This window comes from Phodopus roborovskii, unplaced genomic scaffold (assembly GCF_943737965.1).
Source record: "Phodopus roborovskii unplaced genomic scaffold, PHOROB, whole genome shotgun sequence".
Lineage (NCBI taxonomy): Eukaryota > Metazoa > Chordata > Mammalia > Rodentia > Cricetidae > Phodopus > Phodopus roborovskii.
Window position 1 is genome coordinate 12,992,501 of NW_026126461.1, and position 19,953 is coordinate 13,012,453.

Consider the following 19,953-nt stretch of genomic DNA (forward strand, 5'->3'; position numbering starts at 1 on the left):
GATGGTACATCCCCACCCATTAGTAAAGGACATAGTTGCAAGTTGCTGTTTAAGAATACAACAAAGACGGCCTCCCGAGGATTCAGGACTGAGACGGATTCGGGAACCCATCTGGCAGACTGGCCTATCTGGAGTCTACCAGCATCCTGGTCCCACCTCCACCCACGGAAGGAGCCTGCTTCCCAGTGCCCTGCTCAGAGCTGCCTGAGGACTGGGAACTGCATGTGGGGGAACCCGTCTGGCAGACCAGCCCATCCGGAGTCTGCTAGTACCTTAGCCTCACCTCCACCCACTGGAAGAAGAGAGCCATCGGAGTATTGGACCTGCTTGTACCCACCGGAAGACAACCCTGGTCCTGTGCCTACCAGAATAGGGGGAGACCTCACCGGTACGCACTGGAAGAAGGGATGGGTAGACAACAGTAGAAGAACACAGTCAACAACAAAAAGATAAATATGATGTCCCCAGAGTCTAGAGACTCCACACCAGCAGGACCTGAACATCCCAACACAGACAAAACAGAAGAGAATGTCCCTAAAAACAACTTTATGGAAATGATAGGGACCCTAAAAGAGGGAATGAGAAGACTCTTTAAAGAAATGGAAGGAAAGACAAACCAAAAATTGCAAGAAACAATTCAAACAGTGCAAGGTTTGAAGGCTGAAATAGAGACAATGAAACACACACACACACACACACACACACACACACGAGTCTGAGGGAATGCTGGAAATAGAAAAGAAGGGTAAATGATCATTAACTACAGATGCAAGCATAACCAACAGAATACAAGAGATGGAAGAGAGAATCTCGGGTGTTGAAGATATAGTAGGGATAATAGATTCATCGACCAAAGAAAATCTTAAGTCCAATAAATCCCTAACACAAAATATCCAGGAAATATGGGGCACTGCACCGTGAAAAAGCCAAACCTAAGAATAACAGATATAGAAGAAACCCAACTCAAAGGTGCAGAAAATATATTCAACAAAATCATAGAAGAAAACTTTCCCAACCTGAATACAAGAAGCTTACAGAACACCAAATAGAGTGGACCAAAAAAGAAAGTTCCCTCATCACATAAGAATACAGAAAGAATATTAAGAGCAGCAAAGGAAAAAGGTCAAGTAACATATAAAATGTCAAAAATAAGATTTCAGGGCAAAATATTGTCTGATGGATCTTTATTCCGGGAGAAATCACTTACACCAGAAATATGACTGCCGCAGGTTCCTGTTCTAAGGATGCCTCTGGATGCTCTCTATCTACAACCAGGAAGTAAGAGAGCAAGCTGGGGTCCGTGACCCCAGACCTAGTCCCGCCAGGTCACGCCCACACCTGTCCCCACACCCCCAATGGGTGTGGTCAGTGCAACAGGTGCTGGTGGGTTGGATATCTCACCACAAACTTATAAAGGCAAACCTATCAGAATAACACCTGACTTCTCCATGGAAATTCTGAAGGTCAGAAGATCCTGGATATTCTACCAACACTAAGAGATCACGGACACCAGCCCAGACTACTATACCCAGCAAAGCTTTCAATTACTATAGATGGAGAAAACAAGATATTCCATGACAAAACCAGATTTAAACAATACTTACCAACTAATCCAGCCTACATACAGAAAGTTCTGGAAGAAAATCTCCAACCCAAGGAAGTCAACTACACTCACAAAAACAAAGGCAACAGATAATCCCACTTTACCAATAGACAAAAGAAATGGGGGAAATCCATACATAATATCACCGCCAACAAATCCAAAACAAACAAGAATTAACAGTCAATGGTCATTAATGTCCCTCCATATTAATGGTTTTAACTCACCAATAAAAAGACACAGGCTAACCGAATGGATACAAAGACAGAATCCATCTTTCTGCTGCATACAAGAAACACACCTCAAATTCAAAGACAGATGTTACTTCAGAGTTAAGAGTTGGGAAAAGATTTTTCAATCAAATGGACCCAAGAAACAAGCAGGCATAGCAATCCTAATATCTAACAAATTAGATTTTAAACTACAATCAAAAGAGATGAAGATGGTCATTTCTTATTCATCACAGGAGAAATCCATCAAGATGAAGTATCAGTTCTGAACATCTATGCCCAAAATACAAAGGTATCCATATTCATAAAAGAAACATCACTAGAACTCAAATCTCACATAAAACCTCACACAATTATATTGGGAGATTTCAACACCCCACTCTCAACACTAGACAGGTCCACCAGGCAGAAACTAAATGAAGAACAAAGAAACTAACAGAAGTTATGACTCAATTGGGCTTAACAGACATTTATAGAAATTTTCATTCAAACACAAAAGAATATATTTTCTTCTTAGCGCCAAATGGAACCTTCTCTAAAATCAACCAATATAGCAATATAGCAAACCTCAATACATACAAATAAATTGGAATAACCCCATATATCTTATCAGACCACCATGCTTTAAAGTTAGAATTCAACAACAACACAAACTGCAGAAACTCTACAAACTCATAGAAAATGAACAATGTACAATTGCACCATTCCTGGGTCAAGGGAGAAATAAAGAAATTAAAGACGTCCTAGAACTCACTGAAAATGAAGGCACAACATAACCAAACTTATGGGACACTTTGAAAGCAGTACTATGAGGAAAGTTCATTGTACTAAGTGACCACATGAAGAACCTGGAGAATAGTCACATTACAGAATTAACAGCACAACTGAAAGCTCTAGAATAAAAAGAAGCAAACTCACCCAGGGGGAGTAGATGCCAGGAAATAATCAAATTGAGGGCTGAAATCAATAAAGTAGAAACTAGGAAAACAATAAAAAGAATCAATGTAACAAAGAGTTGATTCTTTGAGAAAATCAACAAGATAGACAAACCTTTATCCAAACTAACCAAAGGGCAGAGAGAGAGAACATGCAAATTAACAAAATCAGAAATGAAAAGGGGGACATAACAACAGACACTGAGGAAATCCAGAGACTTCAGTTAATATTTGAAAACCTGTACTCCACAGAATTTGAAAATTCAATGGAAAAGGACAATTTTCTGTATAGATATCACTTACCAAAATTAAATCAAGAACAGATAAGCAATTTAAATAGACCTATAACCACTAATGAAATAGAAGCAGTCATCAAAAGCCTCCCAAACAAAAAAGCCCCAGGCCAAATGGTTTCAGTGCAAAATATTACCAGAAATTCAAAGAACAGCTAATACCAATACTCCTCAAAGTGTTCCACACAATAGAAGCAGAAGGGTCATTGCCAAACTTTTTTTTTAAACAAGGCTACAATTAGTAGCCTTAGTACACAAGCCACACAAAAACACAACTAAAAAGAGAACTACAGACCATTATCCCTCATGAACATTAATGTAATAATACTCAGTAAAATAATGATAAATCTCATCCAAGAACACATCAGAAAAATCATCCACCATGACCAAGTAGGCTTCATCCCAGGGATGCAGGGATGGTTCAACATATGAAAATTCATCAATGTAATTCACCATATAAACAAACTGAAAAAGAAAAATCACACAATCATCTCACTAAATGCCAAAAAAGCCTTTGACAAAATCCACCACCCCTTCATGATAAAGGTCTTGGAGAGATCAGGGATAACAGGAACATAACTAAATATAATAAAAGCAATATACAGCAAACCAACAGCCAACATCAAACTAAATGGAGAGAAACTCATATGGGATTTCTCTGAAATCAAGAACAAGACAATGCTGTCTACTCTTTCCGTATCTCTTCAATATTGTACTTGAAGTACTAGTTAGAGCAATAAGAAAACAAAAGGGGATAAAGGGGATACAAATTGGAAAGGAGGAAGTCAAACTTTCACTATTAGCAGATGATATAACAGTTCACATAAGTGACCTGAAAAACTCTACCAGGGAACTCCTACAGTTGATAAACACCTTTAGCAAAATGGCAGAATACAAGATTAACTAATAACTAAATAACTAAATAAATCCATAGCCCTTCTATATACAGATGATAAAGGTGCTAAGAAAGAAATCAGAGAAACATCACCTTTTACAATAGCCACAAACAACATAAAATATCTTGGGGTAATACTAACCAAACAAGTGAAAGACCCATGTAATAAGAATTATGAGCTTTTAAAAAGGAAATTAAAGAATATACTAGAAAATGGAAAGATCTCCCATGCTCTTGGGTTGGTAGGATCAACATAGTAAAAATGGCAATCTTGCCAAAAGCAGTCTACAGATTTAATGCAATCCCCATGAAAATCCCAGCACAATTCTTCACAGACCTTGAAAGAACAATACTCAAGTTTATATGGAAAAACAAAAGACCCAGGATAGTTGAAGCAGCCCTGTACAATAAAGTAACTTCCAGAGGCATCACCATCCCTGACTTCAAGCTCTATTATAGAGCTAACATAGTTCTGAAAACAGCTTGGTATTGGCTTAAAACTAGAGAGGTAGACCAAGGGAATCAAATTGAAAACCCTGATATTAATCCACACACGTATGAACACCTGATTTTTGGCAAAGAAGTTAAAATTATACAATGGAAAAAAAGAAAGCATCTTCAACAAATGGTGCTGGCATAATTGGATGACGGTGTGTAGAAGACTGCAGATAGACCCATGTCTATCGCCATGCACAAAACTTAAGTCCAAATGGATCAAAGACTTCAACATAAATCTAGCCACATTGAACCTCTTAGAAGAGAAAGTGGGAGGTACCCTCGAATGAATTGGTACAAGAGACCACTTCCTGAATATAACACCAGCAACACAGACACCGAGATCCACAATTAATAAATGGGACCTCCTGTATTGAAAAGCTTCTATAAGGCAAAGGGCACAGCCAACAGGACAATATGGCAGCCCACGGAGTGGGGAGAGATCTTCACCAGCCCCACATCTGACAGAGTGCTGATTTCCAAAATATACAAAGAACTCAAGAAGCTAGTTACCAAAGAACCAAATAATCCAATTAAAAAGTGGGGTACAGAACTAAATAGAGAATTCTCAATAGAGGAATCTAAAATGGCTGAAAGACACTTAAGAAAGTGCTCAGCATCTTTAGCCATCAGGGAAATGCAAATCAAAACAACTCTGAGACACCATCTTACTCCTGTTAATGGTTAAAATTAAAAAAAAAAAAAAAAAAAAAAAAAAAAAAAAACACCAATGACAGCTTATGCTGGAGAGGATGTGGAGAAAGGGGAACACTCCTCCACTGCTGGTGGGAGTGCAAACTTGGAAATCAGTATGAAGGTTCCTCAGGAAAATTGGAATTAGTCTACCACAAGATCCAGCAATTCCCACTCTTAGGCATATACCCAAAAGATGCACATTCATACAAGGACATCTGTTCAACTATGTTCATAGCAGCATTATTTGTAATAGAACCTGGACGCAACCTAAATGCCCCTCAACTGAAGAATGGATGGAGAAAATGTGGTACATTTACGCAACATGGTAGTACTCGGAGTGGGGGGGAGCAATGGAATCTGGAAATTCGCAGGCAAATGAATGGAACTAGAAGAAACCATCCTGAGTGAGGTAACCCAGTCACAAAAAGACAAACATGGTATGTACTCACTCATATATGAGTTTTAGACATAGAGCAAAGGATCACCAGCCACAATCCACACTGCCAGAGAAGCTAGGAAATAAGGAGGACCCTAAGAGAGACATACATGTTTCCCCAGAGAAGGAGAAAGGGACAAGATCTCCTGAGCAAATTGGGAGCATGGGGGGAGGGGAGAGGGAGTCAGGAGAAAGAGAAGGGGAGAAGAGGAGGGGAGAGGTGGGCATGAGGAAGCAGGAAAATTGAATCAGGGAAAGAATAGAGGAGAGCAAGAAAAAAGATACCATAATAGAGGGAACCATTACAGGTTTAAAGAAAAATCTGGCACTAGGGAAATGTCCAGAGACCTACAATGATGACCCCAACTAACAATCTAAGCAATAATGGAGAGGCTACCTTAAATGCCCTTCCCCGATAATGAGATTGATGGCTACCTTATAGGCCTTCCTAGAGCCTTCATCTAGTAGCTGATAGAAGCAGAAGCAGACACCCACAGTTAAACACTGAGCTGAACTCCTGGAATCCAGTTGCAGTCAGGGAGGAGTGATGAGCAAAGGGGTCAAGACCAGGCTGGAGAAACCCACAAAAACTGCTGACCTGAACAAGGGGGAGCTCATGGACTCCAGTCTGATAGCTGGGAAACCAGCATAGGACCAACCCAAACTTCCTGAATGTGGTATTAGGAGGACTGGGCTTCTGGTAGTAGATCAGTATTTATCCCAAGTATAGGAATGGACTTTGGGATCCCATCCCACATAGAGGGATACTCTCTCAGCCTAGACACATGGGGGAGAGCCTAGGCCTTGCTCCAAATGATATGACAGACTTTGAAGACTTCCCATGGAAGGCTTCACCCTCTCTGGAGCAGAAAGGGGATGGAATGGGAGTTTGGAGGGGGATGGGAGGGAGGGAAGGGAGAAGAAACTGGGATGACATGTAAAACAAGCTTGTTGCAAATTTAAATAAAAAAATATTTTCCAAAAAAAAAAAAAAAAACAAAAACAGAAACAAAAACAAAAACAAAGAGAACAACAACATAGATGTTTCTATCAACAAAAATCAAGATTTGGCGGCTATCTCCATTCATTTGATCTTTCTTTCTTTCTTTTTTAATCACCATTGTCTGTAGACACTCAGACTCATTGGGGACAGCATCTATTTGTAAGACTGTTCTCTTTCCAAAACCTTTATTTAGTGACTTGTTTTTTATTTTCTATTATGTTAATAACAGAAAGTTGAATAGACTGCATGCTGTATGCATCTTTTATGGCTGAATGGTGCTTTTGGGCACGTGAGTGTGCATGTGTGGTGCACACCCCCCTCCCCCCAAGACACAGGACAGGAAGATCTTGGGCTAGAGAAAAGTTAGCCGGCACCATCAGCCTGCTTGAATGTCCCCAGGCCACTTTCCATCAATGCCTCTCATCTCCTGATCTTTCAAGTGACGCCAAACTGTGGAAAAAGTTTCAAAAATGCATGACCGTCTCCTCCATCCTGTTGTGAATGAAACAGCTGAATCAAACAATATTTGCTCTTTTGGAAGTTTCTCTCTCTTCATGAGCTGCTGGCATCCTTACAATTATTAGCCAAGGATGCTCACAGTACAGCATGCTGAAGGGTTACTTCTTAGACATGGTTTTAGTTTGGGCACACATTCCTGCAGATGGTTGCATTCTGGTGAGTTCTGTGTATCTGCAATGTATCTACTACACATCCCTGGAGAGCAGGACTAATCTTAGCAGCAGGTCCACTAGGCAGACCATTCCATTCACTGGTGGTCCCATGGCTAAATTGTGGTTTATCCATACGATGACAGGGGTAGACTTGACTTCAAGTGACTTTCCATTTCATCGACCAACTGTCAATGAAATGAAAAAAAGGAAGAGAAAATAATAGTGTGGTGACACTCTGCTTCCTGAGGTAATGATGTAATAGACAGACATGTCACGTGGCCTCTTCTCAGCACCTCACAGACAGGTGTCCACCTGAGACTCCAGTGATGGCTAGACTCACAGGAAGTTGCCCAGTGCTGTGCCCAAAGCACAGAAGGACCACGAGACTGTACTAGCTCTGCCACCTGCTTAGACATGAGATGATGCAAAGCCTGTTTCTCTCACAACTAATACCTACACTGTGGGGTTGGGGACGTTGCTAACAGGTTTAGCAACTCTTGTTATCCAGTTAGTCTAAAGCAGACACAGACCTTCCCACCATTTAAAAATGTGCGTATTTGAAGAAAATGAAGTTGCTATACATCTGTGTTGTATGCAGTCGGTGCTGTATCAGACATGCAATGCTAGACACACATATGATAGGAACGCTGTCATACATTACTAAAGCAAATACTGTGCAAAGCTCCTAATTTTAACTCTCATCCAGTCCGATATCCTCACTCTACTGCCCTCTGCCAAATGCATGGACATTTGCCATTACCTTCTTTCTTTTTCTCTAAATGCACGTGTGTGTCAAAGAGCACGCTATTTGCTTTTGACTGTGTTTAAAATTTAAAAAGTGGTGCCGTTTCAAACATTTCCATTAGGACTTACTTCCTTCACTCAAGCATCTCTTTCCACTCTCGAACTTGGATTACCTTTCACTAGTTTGTTTCATTTCATAAACAATATCAGTTGCCAGGCATCATGGCACACCTTTAGTCCCAGCACTGGGGAGGCAGAGGCAGGAGGATCTCTGTGAGCCCGAGGCCAGCCTGGTCTACAGAGTGAGTTCCAGGACAACCAGAGCTATGTAGAGACAAATCAGAACAAACCCTTATTAATTATTGCTTATGAATGTCATTCTTATTTGTCTTCTACTGCCTGCCTTCGGGGTCATATGTGTATGTTTTCCTCTGAGGAACACTTGTGAGGGGAATGGCTACATGTGTGGTCGCCTTTGTCAGGTAAGAGTCAAACTTGAGAGTCTTTCCATTGATATTTTGTTCCATACTTAGTCATGCGAGGCTTGGCCATTGGTCATGAAATGTGTATCTTGGGGTTTGCATTTATGTGAACACAAATAAATTTGAGGTTGTTTTACACGATACTTGAGCATCTGTTTTCCCTTTTGCCAAAAGTCTATTGACATCTTTTGTCCATATTTAGCTGAATCCCAAAGATCTTCACATACTCTGGGTACTGTTCATTCTTGGCAGTTCTGTGTTACAGATATTTCATGTTAGCTTCTGATCTTAGCCTTCTGAAGAGCAGGAGTCCCTCATTTCAATATAAAGAGGACACTCAATCTTTTTTTTTTATAAGCTCCACTTTTAATTTCTGTTTCCGAGATCACTAGAAAAAGGTCCACAATATCATGAAGATTTGAGACTTTGTTATGTTCCTTGAATCCTAATTTTGACCTTTTGTTAATTTTTACTTCATCTATAATAAACTTTTTTAAAAATAACAATGCAACCAGTTTAACTGCTCTGATATTTTATAAATGTTTATTTTAATTTTTTGTATGTGAGCGCCTGTTCTTAGGATGTACACAAAGGGAAAAGTCCCTTAAGAGCTTTCTCCTAACATGTTTAAGATATTGGACTTTCTATTCATGAACACCCTAACGTGTGTGTGTGTGTGTGTGTGTGTGTGTGTGTGTATGTGTGCGCGCGTGCGCACGCACGCTTGCTCACAACCTCTCAATGTTTTGGTTTATTTTTATGGATTGATAATTTTTCTGCAGTCATTAGTTATGCTGCTGGGGGCTGGGCATGAAGCTCGGTTAAATGCTTGTCCAGCATTTGTGAGAACCTGGGTTTCACTCCCAGCGTCAGGGTTGTGACTCTGTGTATGTGTTGCTGTCATAAAAAGTAGTTTTGCTAGCTACCATGTGGGTGTGCTGGGGATGGAACCTGGATCCTGAACAGCAGGAGCTATTTCTCCAGCCCCCCAGGGGTTTAAAAAAAATCACACCATTCTACTTCACCATTGGTCTACAAGGATGTAAGTGAACACTATTTTAGCACTAGCGCCAACCAACTCTTAGATTGTTTTTATCAGCTTTAATGTGTGCAATCCTTTGAGCTTTTTGATTGTCTTGGCACTCTTATCAATATACCGAACTCCGATTTTTTTTCTCCCATTCTAGAGGAATCATTTTATTCCCGCATTGCTCCCGACTTTAAATGCTAACTGTAAGTGTAACACCAGCAAACAGTCCTCTTGGGTCCAGAGAAATTTTTCCTTGGGTTTCACTGTAGACTGATGGTTTTTCCAGGGTTTTGGTTAAGGATGCACTCTATTTATATTAGTTTCCTAAGATTTTATAATGGAAATAAAAATGCATTTTCTTGAACATTTTCATTGTCTCCATTTAAAACACCACTCATAATTTTTCTTACTTTGTGTTAGTGCACATTGCATTTTGAATGTCTGTATCTCTTCCAAAGATAATGTTGAAAGTTAACTCCAAAGGCAAGAATATCACTAGGATGTGAGAGCCACACAGCATCTCCCCCGTAGGTAACAACACCGACGCCTTTGTTGGGAAATTTAAGTACTTGTCCCTTACAGCTCCCTTCCTCCCCACACAGCTGTAGAACTCCCATGCTCTCAAGATTGAGCAAACTAGTTTGTTCTCAGAATTTTTTAGGTGTGCAGTGCCTATACCTTGACCCCAGGTGTGGGGTGGTGCATGATTTGCTCCTATGCTTAGCCCATCCCCTGGCTTGGGTACATAAGCTCATTACTCTCTGTAATAAATAGCAGCTTCCTCTTCACTTCTCGTGGTGGTCTGCTAAGTGCTTCAATCCCGACACCCTCCGCTGGCTCGGTACTCTGGCGGCGTGGGCGCAGCACACCTTCTCAGGTTGGCAACTGGGAAATCATCCCTGCTCACCTTCCCTTTCTGTCAGTTGAGGTCACCATGATTAAGGTACTTCCTCGGAAGCAAACACTGGTTTTCTACAGTCACCAAAATCACCAAACTTGTCTATATGGCTTCCTCACCTCTAGAACTATAAAGACTAACTTCTATGGTTTTTTTTTTTTTTTTCTTTTTAAGAAAAGAGGCAATGTTAAGGCAATTTAACTGCTAAAGTGTATTTAGGATTTCACTGGCTTATAGATTTTACTTATAATTGTGTGATTTTAATATTTAAGTTAGACTTGCCTCATAGAAACTAGACTCTCTCCAGTTAGGATTTGTCCTTAGCAAACTGCTAAAATGGTACTTACTAAAATCTCCCAATGTGGAGGCAAGCGTCTTTATCTGCTGAGCCATCTTGCAGCCCCCCACCCCCCATGGTCAGCTACCACACAATGTTATTTTATAGCATCACGAGGCTTGATAACTCTCTGTGTGATGTTCTAGATGGCTTGACTTTCTTCCCCTTCTCATGCGGTTTTCTCCCTGGTTTCCTTTGATGGATCTCCTTCTTCCTTCGCTCTTCCTATCTTTGGAGTGTCCAAAACCATAATCCTCACTTACATCCTTCTTTTCCTATCTCAGTAATAAATGATGCCTTTAGACAGGCTGGTGTTCTCATACCCATCCCTCTGCAGCATCTATCCCCAGCTCCATTTCCAAACGCACACTTAACAGTCTCAACACTAATTCATCTACGACTGAATTTCACCAGTTTCTCTCATCATTCTACCCATCATTACCCACGCTGTGTTCTACTTCACTGATTTTTTTCTAGGCTGCTGCCTTATTCAGTGTGAGCAACTTAAAGCCGGGAATGGATTTCATTCATCTTTAAATCCCTTGTACCTAGCACAGGGCTGCTGTTCACTAAGTATTGTGTTTGTTTACCTGCCTTTGGGAGGAAATGAATAGATGCCTAAGTAGATGAGTAACCTCCTGTAAAATGGGATTTTAAACAATTCACTTGCTTACACTTATGAGGTTTTAGTCTTGTTTCTGAATCGTGCTTATCATTCGGATTAGTCAGAGCTATGCGAGTCTGTGGTGAAACATACAAGGAGACAGATGACCGTGTGTCTAAAATGAAACAAAAGACATGCAGTTTTGTTTCTCTTTTATTGCAACCCATTGCAAGGTCAAAAGGTTCACAGAAATATAGAAACTACAAACTGGGTGAATTTTCTTTATCCACTCAAACGGACATTAAATACAAAGGGCCAGACTTTTCCACTACAGCAATATATTTCATAGGTTTTATTCTGAAAATACTGTTGACATTTGGAGAGGATAAAAAGCCCTGCATTAAATGTGTTCACATGTATTTATGACAGTCTAAGGAAAAACACAAGGAACTATATTGCCCAGAAAAAGTATTTTAAGCCTCATTTCAGAGCGTCTAATAAGAGCACATTCAACAACCTCTACAGCATCACTCAAGGTGATGCTTTTCTTGGCTGTTTTTTATGAGATTAATACTTTGAGGCTGGGTATGATATTTCTACAGATTTCTATAAATGAGCCAAAGCAGTGTTCCGGGTTCTGTTGCGTCAGGCTTTCTGTATTAGTCAGCGTCTTGGAGAGTTAAGTGCAGCCCCCCCAACCCCCAAGCTAAAGCGTGTTAAGAGTGCAGAGCCTGAGGTTCAAAGAAGGTAACATTACAGAATCAATTCCACACTGTGAAACCACTGACAGCTACAACACTCCAAAGACTGTTACAGCTTTGAACTGAAATTGTACCATCTATAGCAAAGATGGCTTTCCCTTCTTTTTTCTTTTTGTAACTATTTAAAATATAGTGTGACCTATATAAAAATTAAACTTGTTTATTCACTCAAGCTACTATAACTATAATACAGTCTTATAAATTAGTTTTGGGTTAAAAACCAGTTAAAATATTATGAAATACCATTTTTTTTCTTTTTAGTAGTGGAGAAAAGGGTATAAAATGATACAGTTCAATGTATAAGAGGAAATGTTTTCTAATGGTAAACTGCTTGGTCTTAGAAATTAGACAAATTTTATTCCCTTCAAATTAAACTTTCAACCTGCTTGGTTGTGGGAAAGGAAAAAAAAAAGTATTCCTGGTACCTGCTCAGTATATGTATTTTGAACTGGTTGGAGTTAAAACAAAAGAAAAAGAGCCGTACCAGAAGCATGTTGACACACTGGAAGCAGACACGCCTCTTCTAAGAAAAGCTAGCATACATATGTGGATGGACTCAAACATAAGGCTGCTTTCTGCTTCTTACAGCTCCAATCACTTTAGCCGCATTGGAATTTATAGGGAATAGTCAAACCTCATTATAATTGTTAAAGACCAAAGACCACATAAGGGGAGAATAAATAGCAAGTTCAAAAGTCAAGGTTTTCTTCTCCTACTACGAAAGATAATCACTCTTTAGCTTAAAAGGGCTCCCTGTGGCCTGATTATAGATCTAGACACAGGAGAGGCTTTTGGAGTCCAAGTCCCTACAATGAATTAACTGTAAAATGTGTGAAATCAAAACAGATACTCATTTTCTGATAGGTACTGAGATAACTCAATGCTGGTAATATTTAATTAAACTAAAATACTTATTTCTGGCAAGTGTAAACGGATTTTCTAAATCTCTCCTTAATTCATACATTAGCTAACAGTAGACCTTTGCAGTAGTGTAAGAACTATTCAAAATTATAACATGCATATATCCAAAAAACCTGTTCTAAATCCCAAAGCAAAAGAAAATATTCAACAGGAAGATTGTCTACTTATATCCCATTCATTAATCTTCTATTAACATGACTACTGCACCTCAGAATATATGTTCATAATTACCAAAATAATGAAATGATCTGTAAAATCTTTAAAATAACTGCATACCATTAATTTACATTCGTGGCCTCAATGTGGATAACGATAAGATTAGCCCCAAATGTCACTAGACTATACCCTGACCAGTAACTACCCACAAAGTAAAAGCTAACACAGCGTTAATGTAAAACCAACTAAAATATTTATTACTCAACAGAATGCATTTACAGAATAATGAATAATTAACTTTTGTGAGCTGACCAGGGAACTTCAGATTGTTGCCTTCATATACAAATTTACAAAAGGCTTTATTCTCCCCAGTTCCTAAGTTACCGAGGGGATGGGAAAGCAAGTTGACCACCTGTGGGCAGAGTGAGTCAGCCATTTTCATCGGGGATGGGATGGGATGCTGGCTCCATGCCCTCCAGGAAGGCCCCCATGTTAGGAAATAACTTCACATGTGTGCACAGGCATGAGCCAGCCTGAGAGCTGAAGTATGTTCTGGGAGTCTGAAGGGTACTGTCTCCAGGCTTCTAGTTAGAGCCACACCACTTTCTGTTCCGGCCTTGCCGGAAGTGAACCGTGTATTCCATCACAAAAGAAAGCCTTTTGCCCAGTGTCTCCGAAACGTGGCATAACTCGGAAGCTCAAAATAATACACCCAGTTTTCTGACTTGAGACTTCACAAAGCCTTTTTTTTTTTTTTTTTTTTTGAGAAATAAACTTTTGACTTAAAAAGAGAAAGTCTTGTGGTTTTCATAATCTTCCATTTTTAGGGAAACAAGCCAGCTCACCTGGGGACATAACAAGTGCACTTATGCTAAGCGGTATGCCAACAAGACACACACATAACACGGGTACAGGGTACAGACACAGACAGGTGGCGGTTAAAACTCTCCAGAAGACTCTCTATGGCAGCCGCACACCTCCTCCCGTTTCTCTGCCCTGCTCAATGACCTGAGGAGGCCCAGGGATGGGCAGGAGTGTTAGGAGGAGGCGGCAGACATGTTGGGGGTCCAGCCCATCTGGTAGGCTCTCTCCAAGGTCCGCTTGCAGTCCTGCAGGACAGTGCTGAAGGTGACGTGAGGGTACTGCTGCACCAGCCGCTCCACCGTCCCTTCGTTGACCTGCGAGGAAAGAGAGCCAGCGTCACACAAGGCCAGCACCATGCCACCCTCCCCCGCGGCACGGCACACTGAGGTACTGTGGTGGTGTGCACGGCAACGAGCAACCCTGGGCTCTCCCTTTCCTTCCCACTCAGCACATGCGCTAACACACATTACACATGTCTGGACATGCATGCTTTCCTTCAGTCTGACTCCTCTGACTCCCCAAGACTACATCTGCTCCTATGGATTTTTTAATTAAGCATGATGTCATGAAATCAAATGTACCTGCTAAACATAAATGTCTAAATTTGACTGTGATTTGCCAAGACCTCAACAACATCCCTTAAAAATACCGAATGTGGGGTAGGCGGGGTGGGGGTGGGGGAAACATTAAGGCAGCATTCTCGCGTACCTTTGGCTTCCTCACCCACCAGAGAGCCTTTTTAGGATGAATGCTTTACGGTGGGGGGGAGGGGGGGAGAGAAGATACACAGGATTCTAGATAGAAGTGCAAGGGAAATGTTTATTTTTCTTCCCTTTAAATGTTAAGACATCGCAAACCTCAAGTCCCTGTGTGAGAAGGGCTGGAATGTGAGGAATCAATAATTAAAACATACATGGCTGGCAGGTCAGGGACGGCCCCAGCAGACCTTAGCCGTCAAAGAGCCCACCTTGATTCTTGATTAGACAAGGCGATCAGACAGGCCTAATTAAAGCTAACACCTTTACAGTTGCTGTGCAGTGAAGGGATTAATTTGTCAATGATTTTTAAGCTGATTGCAGTTCATATCACAGAAGTAGACAGCTTCCTTCATCCTTTAGATAAATAAATGATTAACCTAAGAACCACAACTTACAGGTAGCTTTATTTAAAATCTTTATTGAACACTTGGGCATTTCCGAATGCATCAATATTTCATTTGTACTGTGTAAGCTATACTGAGTTAAATCTGAAGGAAGATATTTGTGGTAAACATCTTTGAGCATTCCTCTTGATGCTCATTATTGAAAATCATCACCGCCATAAGCAAAAAACAAAAAGCTGGACAACCCTGGAAGCCCTCGACGTTTGCCTTGAAAACCTGCTTAGAAGTACAATGATAGTGATGTTTGCTTGTCTGCACTTTCCTAAACAGGCGATCTGAAAGTCAGGGAGGCTGTTATTTGGGTTTAATACTGAGAAGTGTTACGATCACATCGTACTGCATACTCCACATCTTCACCACAGCTGGGTTACAGGTATGAACCACTATGCCCAACTGTCAGGAAATTTCTCTAGTTATGATGTGCTTGCCCAAATCAATCTTGCTTTCTTTTCTTTTTTTTTCTTTTTCTTTTTTAAATTTAGGATTGGATCCCTCAGCTATGAAAACAAGATAAAGGGACTTACACTGTAGACTTGTTGCAAGGCTTAAGTGCCATCTTATGCCTAGCAGCATGACGGACATAAGAAGCCCCTCTAAATGGCAGTTCCAGTTATTGCAGGAAGTTCTCCATAGAGAGTTGCTGAATGCAAGGGCTAAGGAGGGGTGTATGAGACAGCCCTATCCTCGAAGTGCTAGTCAGCATCTTTCCAACCCTAGGCGTCATCAGAAGTAAACCTTCATAAAGGTGGTCACAACAGTCTCAAGATGAGAATCACAGCGACATAGGTCACAGACAGGACTGCCCACCCCCACCTGACCATCTCCAGCGCTAGCAGCCAGCTTCTTCCACTGTGGACTTCGACCCCCAAAAGAGTTGGATAGCTGAATGGGAGAGTTTTAATGTCTGGCGGCAGGTGGTTTCTGAGCACGCAAGGGCTGAATATTGATTTAAAATTAAATGCTAACTGAATTGGAGATGTTTCTGGCAGCTCTTGTCCATATAGTGTGGTGTGAGTTCACGGAGGTCCTCAGTCTTGAGCCTGACACATGCGACCTTTGTAGTGTATGCCATGCCACACAGCTCCATAGAGGAAGGCTGTTCGTTCTCCTAGGAGCTGCAGGGTTTGTACTGAACATTCAAGGTGTTCAGCTCCTACAGCTACACAATGATATAGTCACAGAAATCAAAGATTTTTAAAAAGTTTTTCTACCACCAGCATGTAAGTGTCAAATTAGTATTTATTTAGAATGCCTTGTGTAACAACATTTGATTCCTAAGAACTGTTATCTTGCTGGGCAGTGGTGGCATATACCTTTAATCCCAGGCAGAGGCAGGTGGATTTCTGTGAGTTTGAGGCCAGCCTGTCTACAAGGGCTCGTTCCAAAGCTACACAGAGAAACCCTGTCTCGAAACCTCCCCCTCAAAAAAGAAACATCTGTTTTCTAAGTTTCATTTTTAAAAAATTCATAAATGAATTTTGCCATGAGATTAGGACAACCTGCAATATTTCTGCTGTTTTGAACCACCGATACATATCTATGTCCCTATCACAGACAATTATAAAAACAAAGTCCCAGTCAATCCAAAAAACCCGAAGAAACTTTGTGACCCACAGTAGCACATACTCAGCCGAGACTGAGCTCTTCTCATAACAAGTTCACACACCTCAGCAGGGAGAGACTTGCTTTCATCTTTTAAAAAGGCTTAAAATTATTCGTATGCCAAACTATTATTTTTAGATGGATTTCTCTGTGTTCTCTGATCAGCAGATGCTTGATTTGTAGGCCTATTTTATTAACGTGTATGCTCAGGGTCATGTAACATTCCATATGATGAAAAGGGCTGTCAGTGGCCAGTTTGCAAAGGCCTGTTCTGCAAGCCTTGCAGGGTTCAGGTCTGCATCAGGGGACAGCGGTCCTCACACACTTGGATGAAAGCAGGGCTCTCTAAGAGGACTCAGGAACCATGTGGGTCAGAGTGAACACCAGGGAAAGAAAGGCAAGTCCACGTAGGCCAGGGCATTTAGCAGGAAGGAACTGCTAACTAACCCAGACAAGAAAGACGGGCACCCTTCCTCATCCACACACAGGTAAGGACAGTGTGTGCATAGGGCGGATGGTCAGTCTCTTCTGGAGAATCAATTTTTAAAAAAGAAAAAAAAAATAGCAATGTATTATTTCTCCAGAAAGAGATCTATAATTCACCTTAAGCAAACTCACGGATTTATGGAGTATATAAATTAACAGCCTTTCATGGGAGGGCTAATTTATTTCATCAGCTCCCCTAATGTGCATCCTTTTTGATTTTAACAGAATTCAATTTATCTATTTCTTTTGCATGAAGTAAGGTAACCCTGTGTTTAAGAATGGAGATGATGTCATGGGAATTCTCTGGCCTTGTGTAGCTGGGTATGGAATGGCAATGATAGTCTTCAGTAGACAACGCATGCGTGTCTCCTAAGCAACCCCTTTGGTAACCGTGCACCGTAAATTCCTGAAACCAGAGCAGAGGAGAACATGCAAACATCCCATTTTAAAGCTTTGCCGGGGAACTGTTACTCAGGGAGGGTGCAGCGGTGTCTGCTCACAACAGGGAAGGTTCTATTTTTGACTTATAATGTCTCCTGGTAGTGTTAATGGTAGATTTTATAGCCTGTTATGTTCAATGGCCCCTCAGAAGCACACGTGATCCTTGCTTCTTTTCGTAGATTCTAGGAGCGCTCCACAGAGGAGCTTGAGCCTGGTGTGAGACACCAGGAGAAACCAAGCCATCTTCAGTCTTAGGCGGACACACACATGCCTGCAGCCATTTTGCCGTGTACAGTTCCAATCGCTAGGGTGAAAGAACATTCTCTAACTTAAAAAGTATAATGTAAGTGGGGGGGGGGGGAACAAGGTGTTTTAACATAATCCCTCATAACACCTTTCTTTAAAATTAAATTCCTTCTGTTTTTTTTTTTCAAACACTCAATGGTAACTAATTTACTTCATGTGAGATTTGGAAAATGAAGTGTCTTCCTAAAGAAAAACTCAGAAATGTTATTTGAAGAAATTGCTGTGATTAAATGAAAAAAAAAAAAAAAAAAAAAAAAAAAAAAAAAGGCATATGCCCCAGGTTTAAAAAAAAAAAAAGTATACAAGAAAGATTAGATTTTACCATTTCTTCCCAAGACAGCTCTACATTTTCAAGATTATTATAACTCTGTTTAAGGTAGTATGATTTGTCTGGTATTTTTAATCTATTTTGAGTTAACATCTATTAGCACTTTTTTGGAAATGTGAGGCAATTTGCTATGATAATTAAGGTAAATCATGCCATGGTTTCAGTTTATTGCTGCTGCAGAGGGATGAGGAGAGAATTCCAGAGATCCAGTGTACACAGTGCTTTCCCTTCTTACCAAGTCCTCTTCAACACCACCAACAGGAAGTCCCTGATACCTACAAACCCAGGCTAGACTTCTCCAACTATTCCAAAAAGCATACACTCTGATAAAATACGCCGCAGAGACCACAAGCATGGAGTGGCTCTCCCCGCCTCATCTCCACAGGAAATGCTGTGGGAGGCAAGAAATGTGATCCCGGAGCAAGAAGAATCTACTCCAAGTGATCTGTACTATAATTTGTTTTGAAGATTTTTTTTTTTTTCACGTGGCAGGCCAAGTCATGTGTGTGAGTGGCCATGTGTGCAGGTCAGAGGGGACACTGCGTGCTCTCCTCTGCCACTGCCTTGTTCCCTTGAGACAGGGTGTCTCCCTGACCAGGGACTTGCCATGTTGGCTAGCTAGCTGGCTGGCCAGTAAGCTCCTGGGAGCCACTCTTCCCCATCTCCAACGCTGCGGTTACAGACCATGAAGCCCTGGGTGCTGGTGACTGGAACTTATGCCTTCACACTTGCAGGGTTAGTCCCTCTACTCACTAGTCCATCTCTCTCCAGACCCAAGTGCTCTTCTCTTAAATGGAGAAAGTCTGGTCCATTCAAGATAGCGGTGACAGCATCTGTTACTTCATGCTCAGACCATAAGCTCCCTGACAACAAGGAGTACTTCATTCAACTCTGTTTTCTACCCAATGCGCATAGTCTGGTATCCTCACCCAACCAAGATGCAGGCACTACAAAGGCAGTAGTGAATTGCTTTTATACACTGCCAGATCTGCAGCCTCTGGCATGTGCCTACTAAGTAGTACATACTCAATGCATATTTGCTGGCTCTGTGAATACAGGAGTTACTAGGAGAATTTGTTCTGAGTAAATAAAAAGGGAACATGTTGGTACTGTATCAAGTAGAAGTTAACTGTTACCAGGCTGTTGTTTACCATGAGGATATCTAAAGCCTTGATCCTGACCTCAGTCCCAGGGCCCTTTAACAACTCAAGTTCCTGCTCATCTTGACTTTACTGTTTTCTTTCCAACACCACTAGGCACCTCTTTGCAGAAACCTGCCCCCTCCCAGCAGTATAGCGAGTTTACACTCATGATGGTGGTAGAGAAATTGTTGCTGGGTGCAAGGCTGTCAGGCAGCTCTGGGAAATGATTGATGGCAGCCCTCCTTCAACATCAGTTAAGTACACTACAACGGGAGACCGGTTAATAACCTTGGATATGAACAATACTTCACACACCCTACAGTTCAAAAGATTTGATGCCTTAGCTTGAAGCGTTAGCGGCCTACTTAAGACGGCCCACTCAACAAGGCCTGATGGAAAGTCTCAACATTTCAAGACATTTAAAGTCTTCTGGTG

The 19,953-nt window shown here is 41.1% G+C and overlaps 1 protein-coding gene across 1 annotated transcript in view; it reads right to left on the minus strand.

The window, feature by feature from the left end:
• Window positions 1–11,544: 11,544 nt before the first annotated feature.
• Window positions 11,545–19,953, minus strand: part of Fbxl17 (F-box and leucine rich repeat protein 17) — a 364,268-nt gene continuing 355,859 nt past the window's right edge. The window contains exon 9 of the mRNA XM_051190877.1: window positions 11,545–14,365. Coding sequence (XP_051046834.1) covers window positions 14,225–14,365 — 141 coding nt within the window. The 3' untranslated portion in view covers window positions 11,545–14,224. The remainder of the gene's footprint in view (window positions 14,366–19,953) is intronic.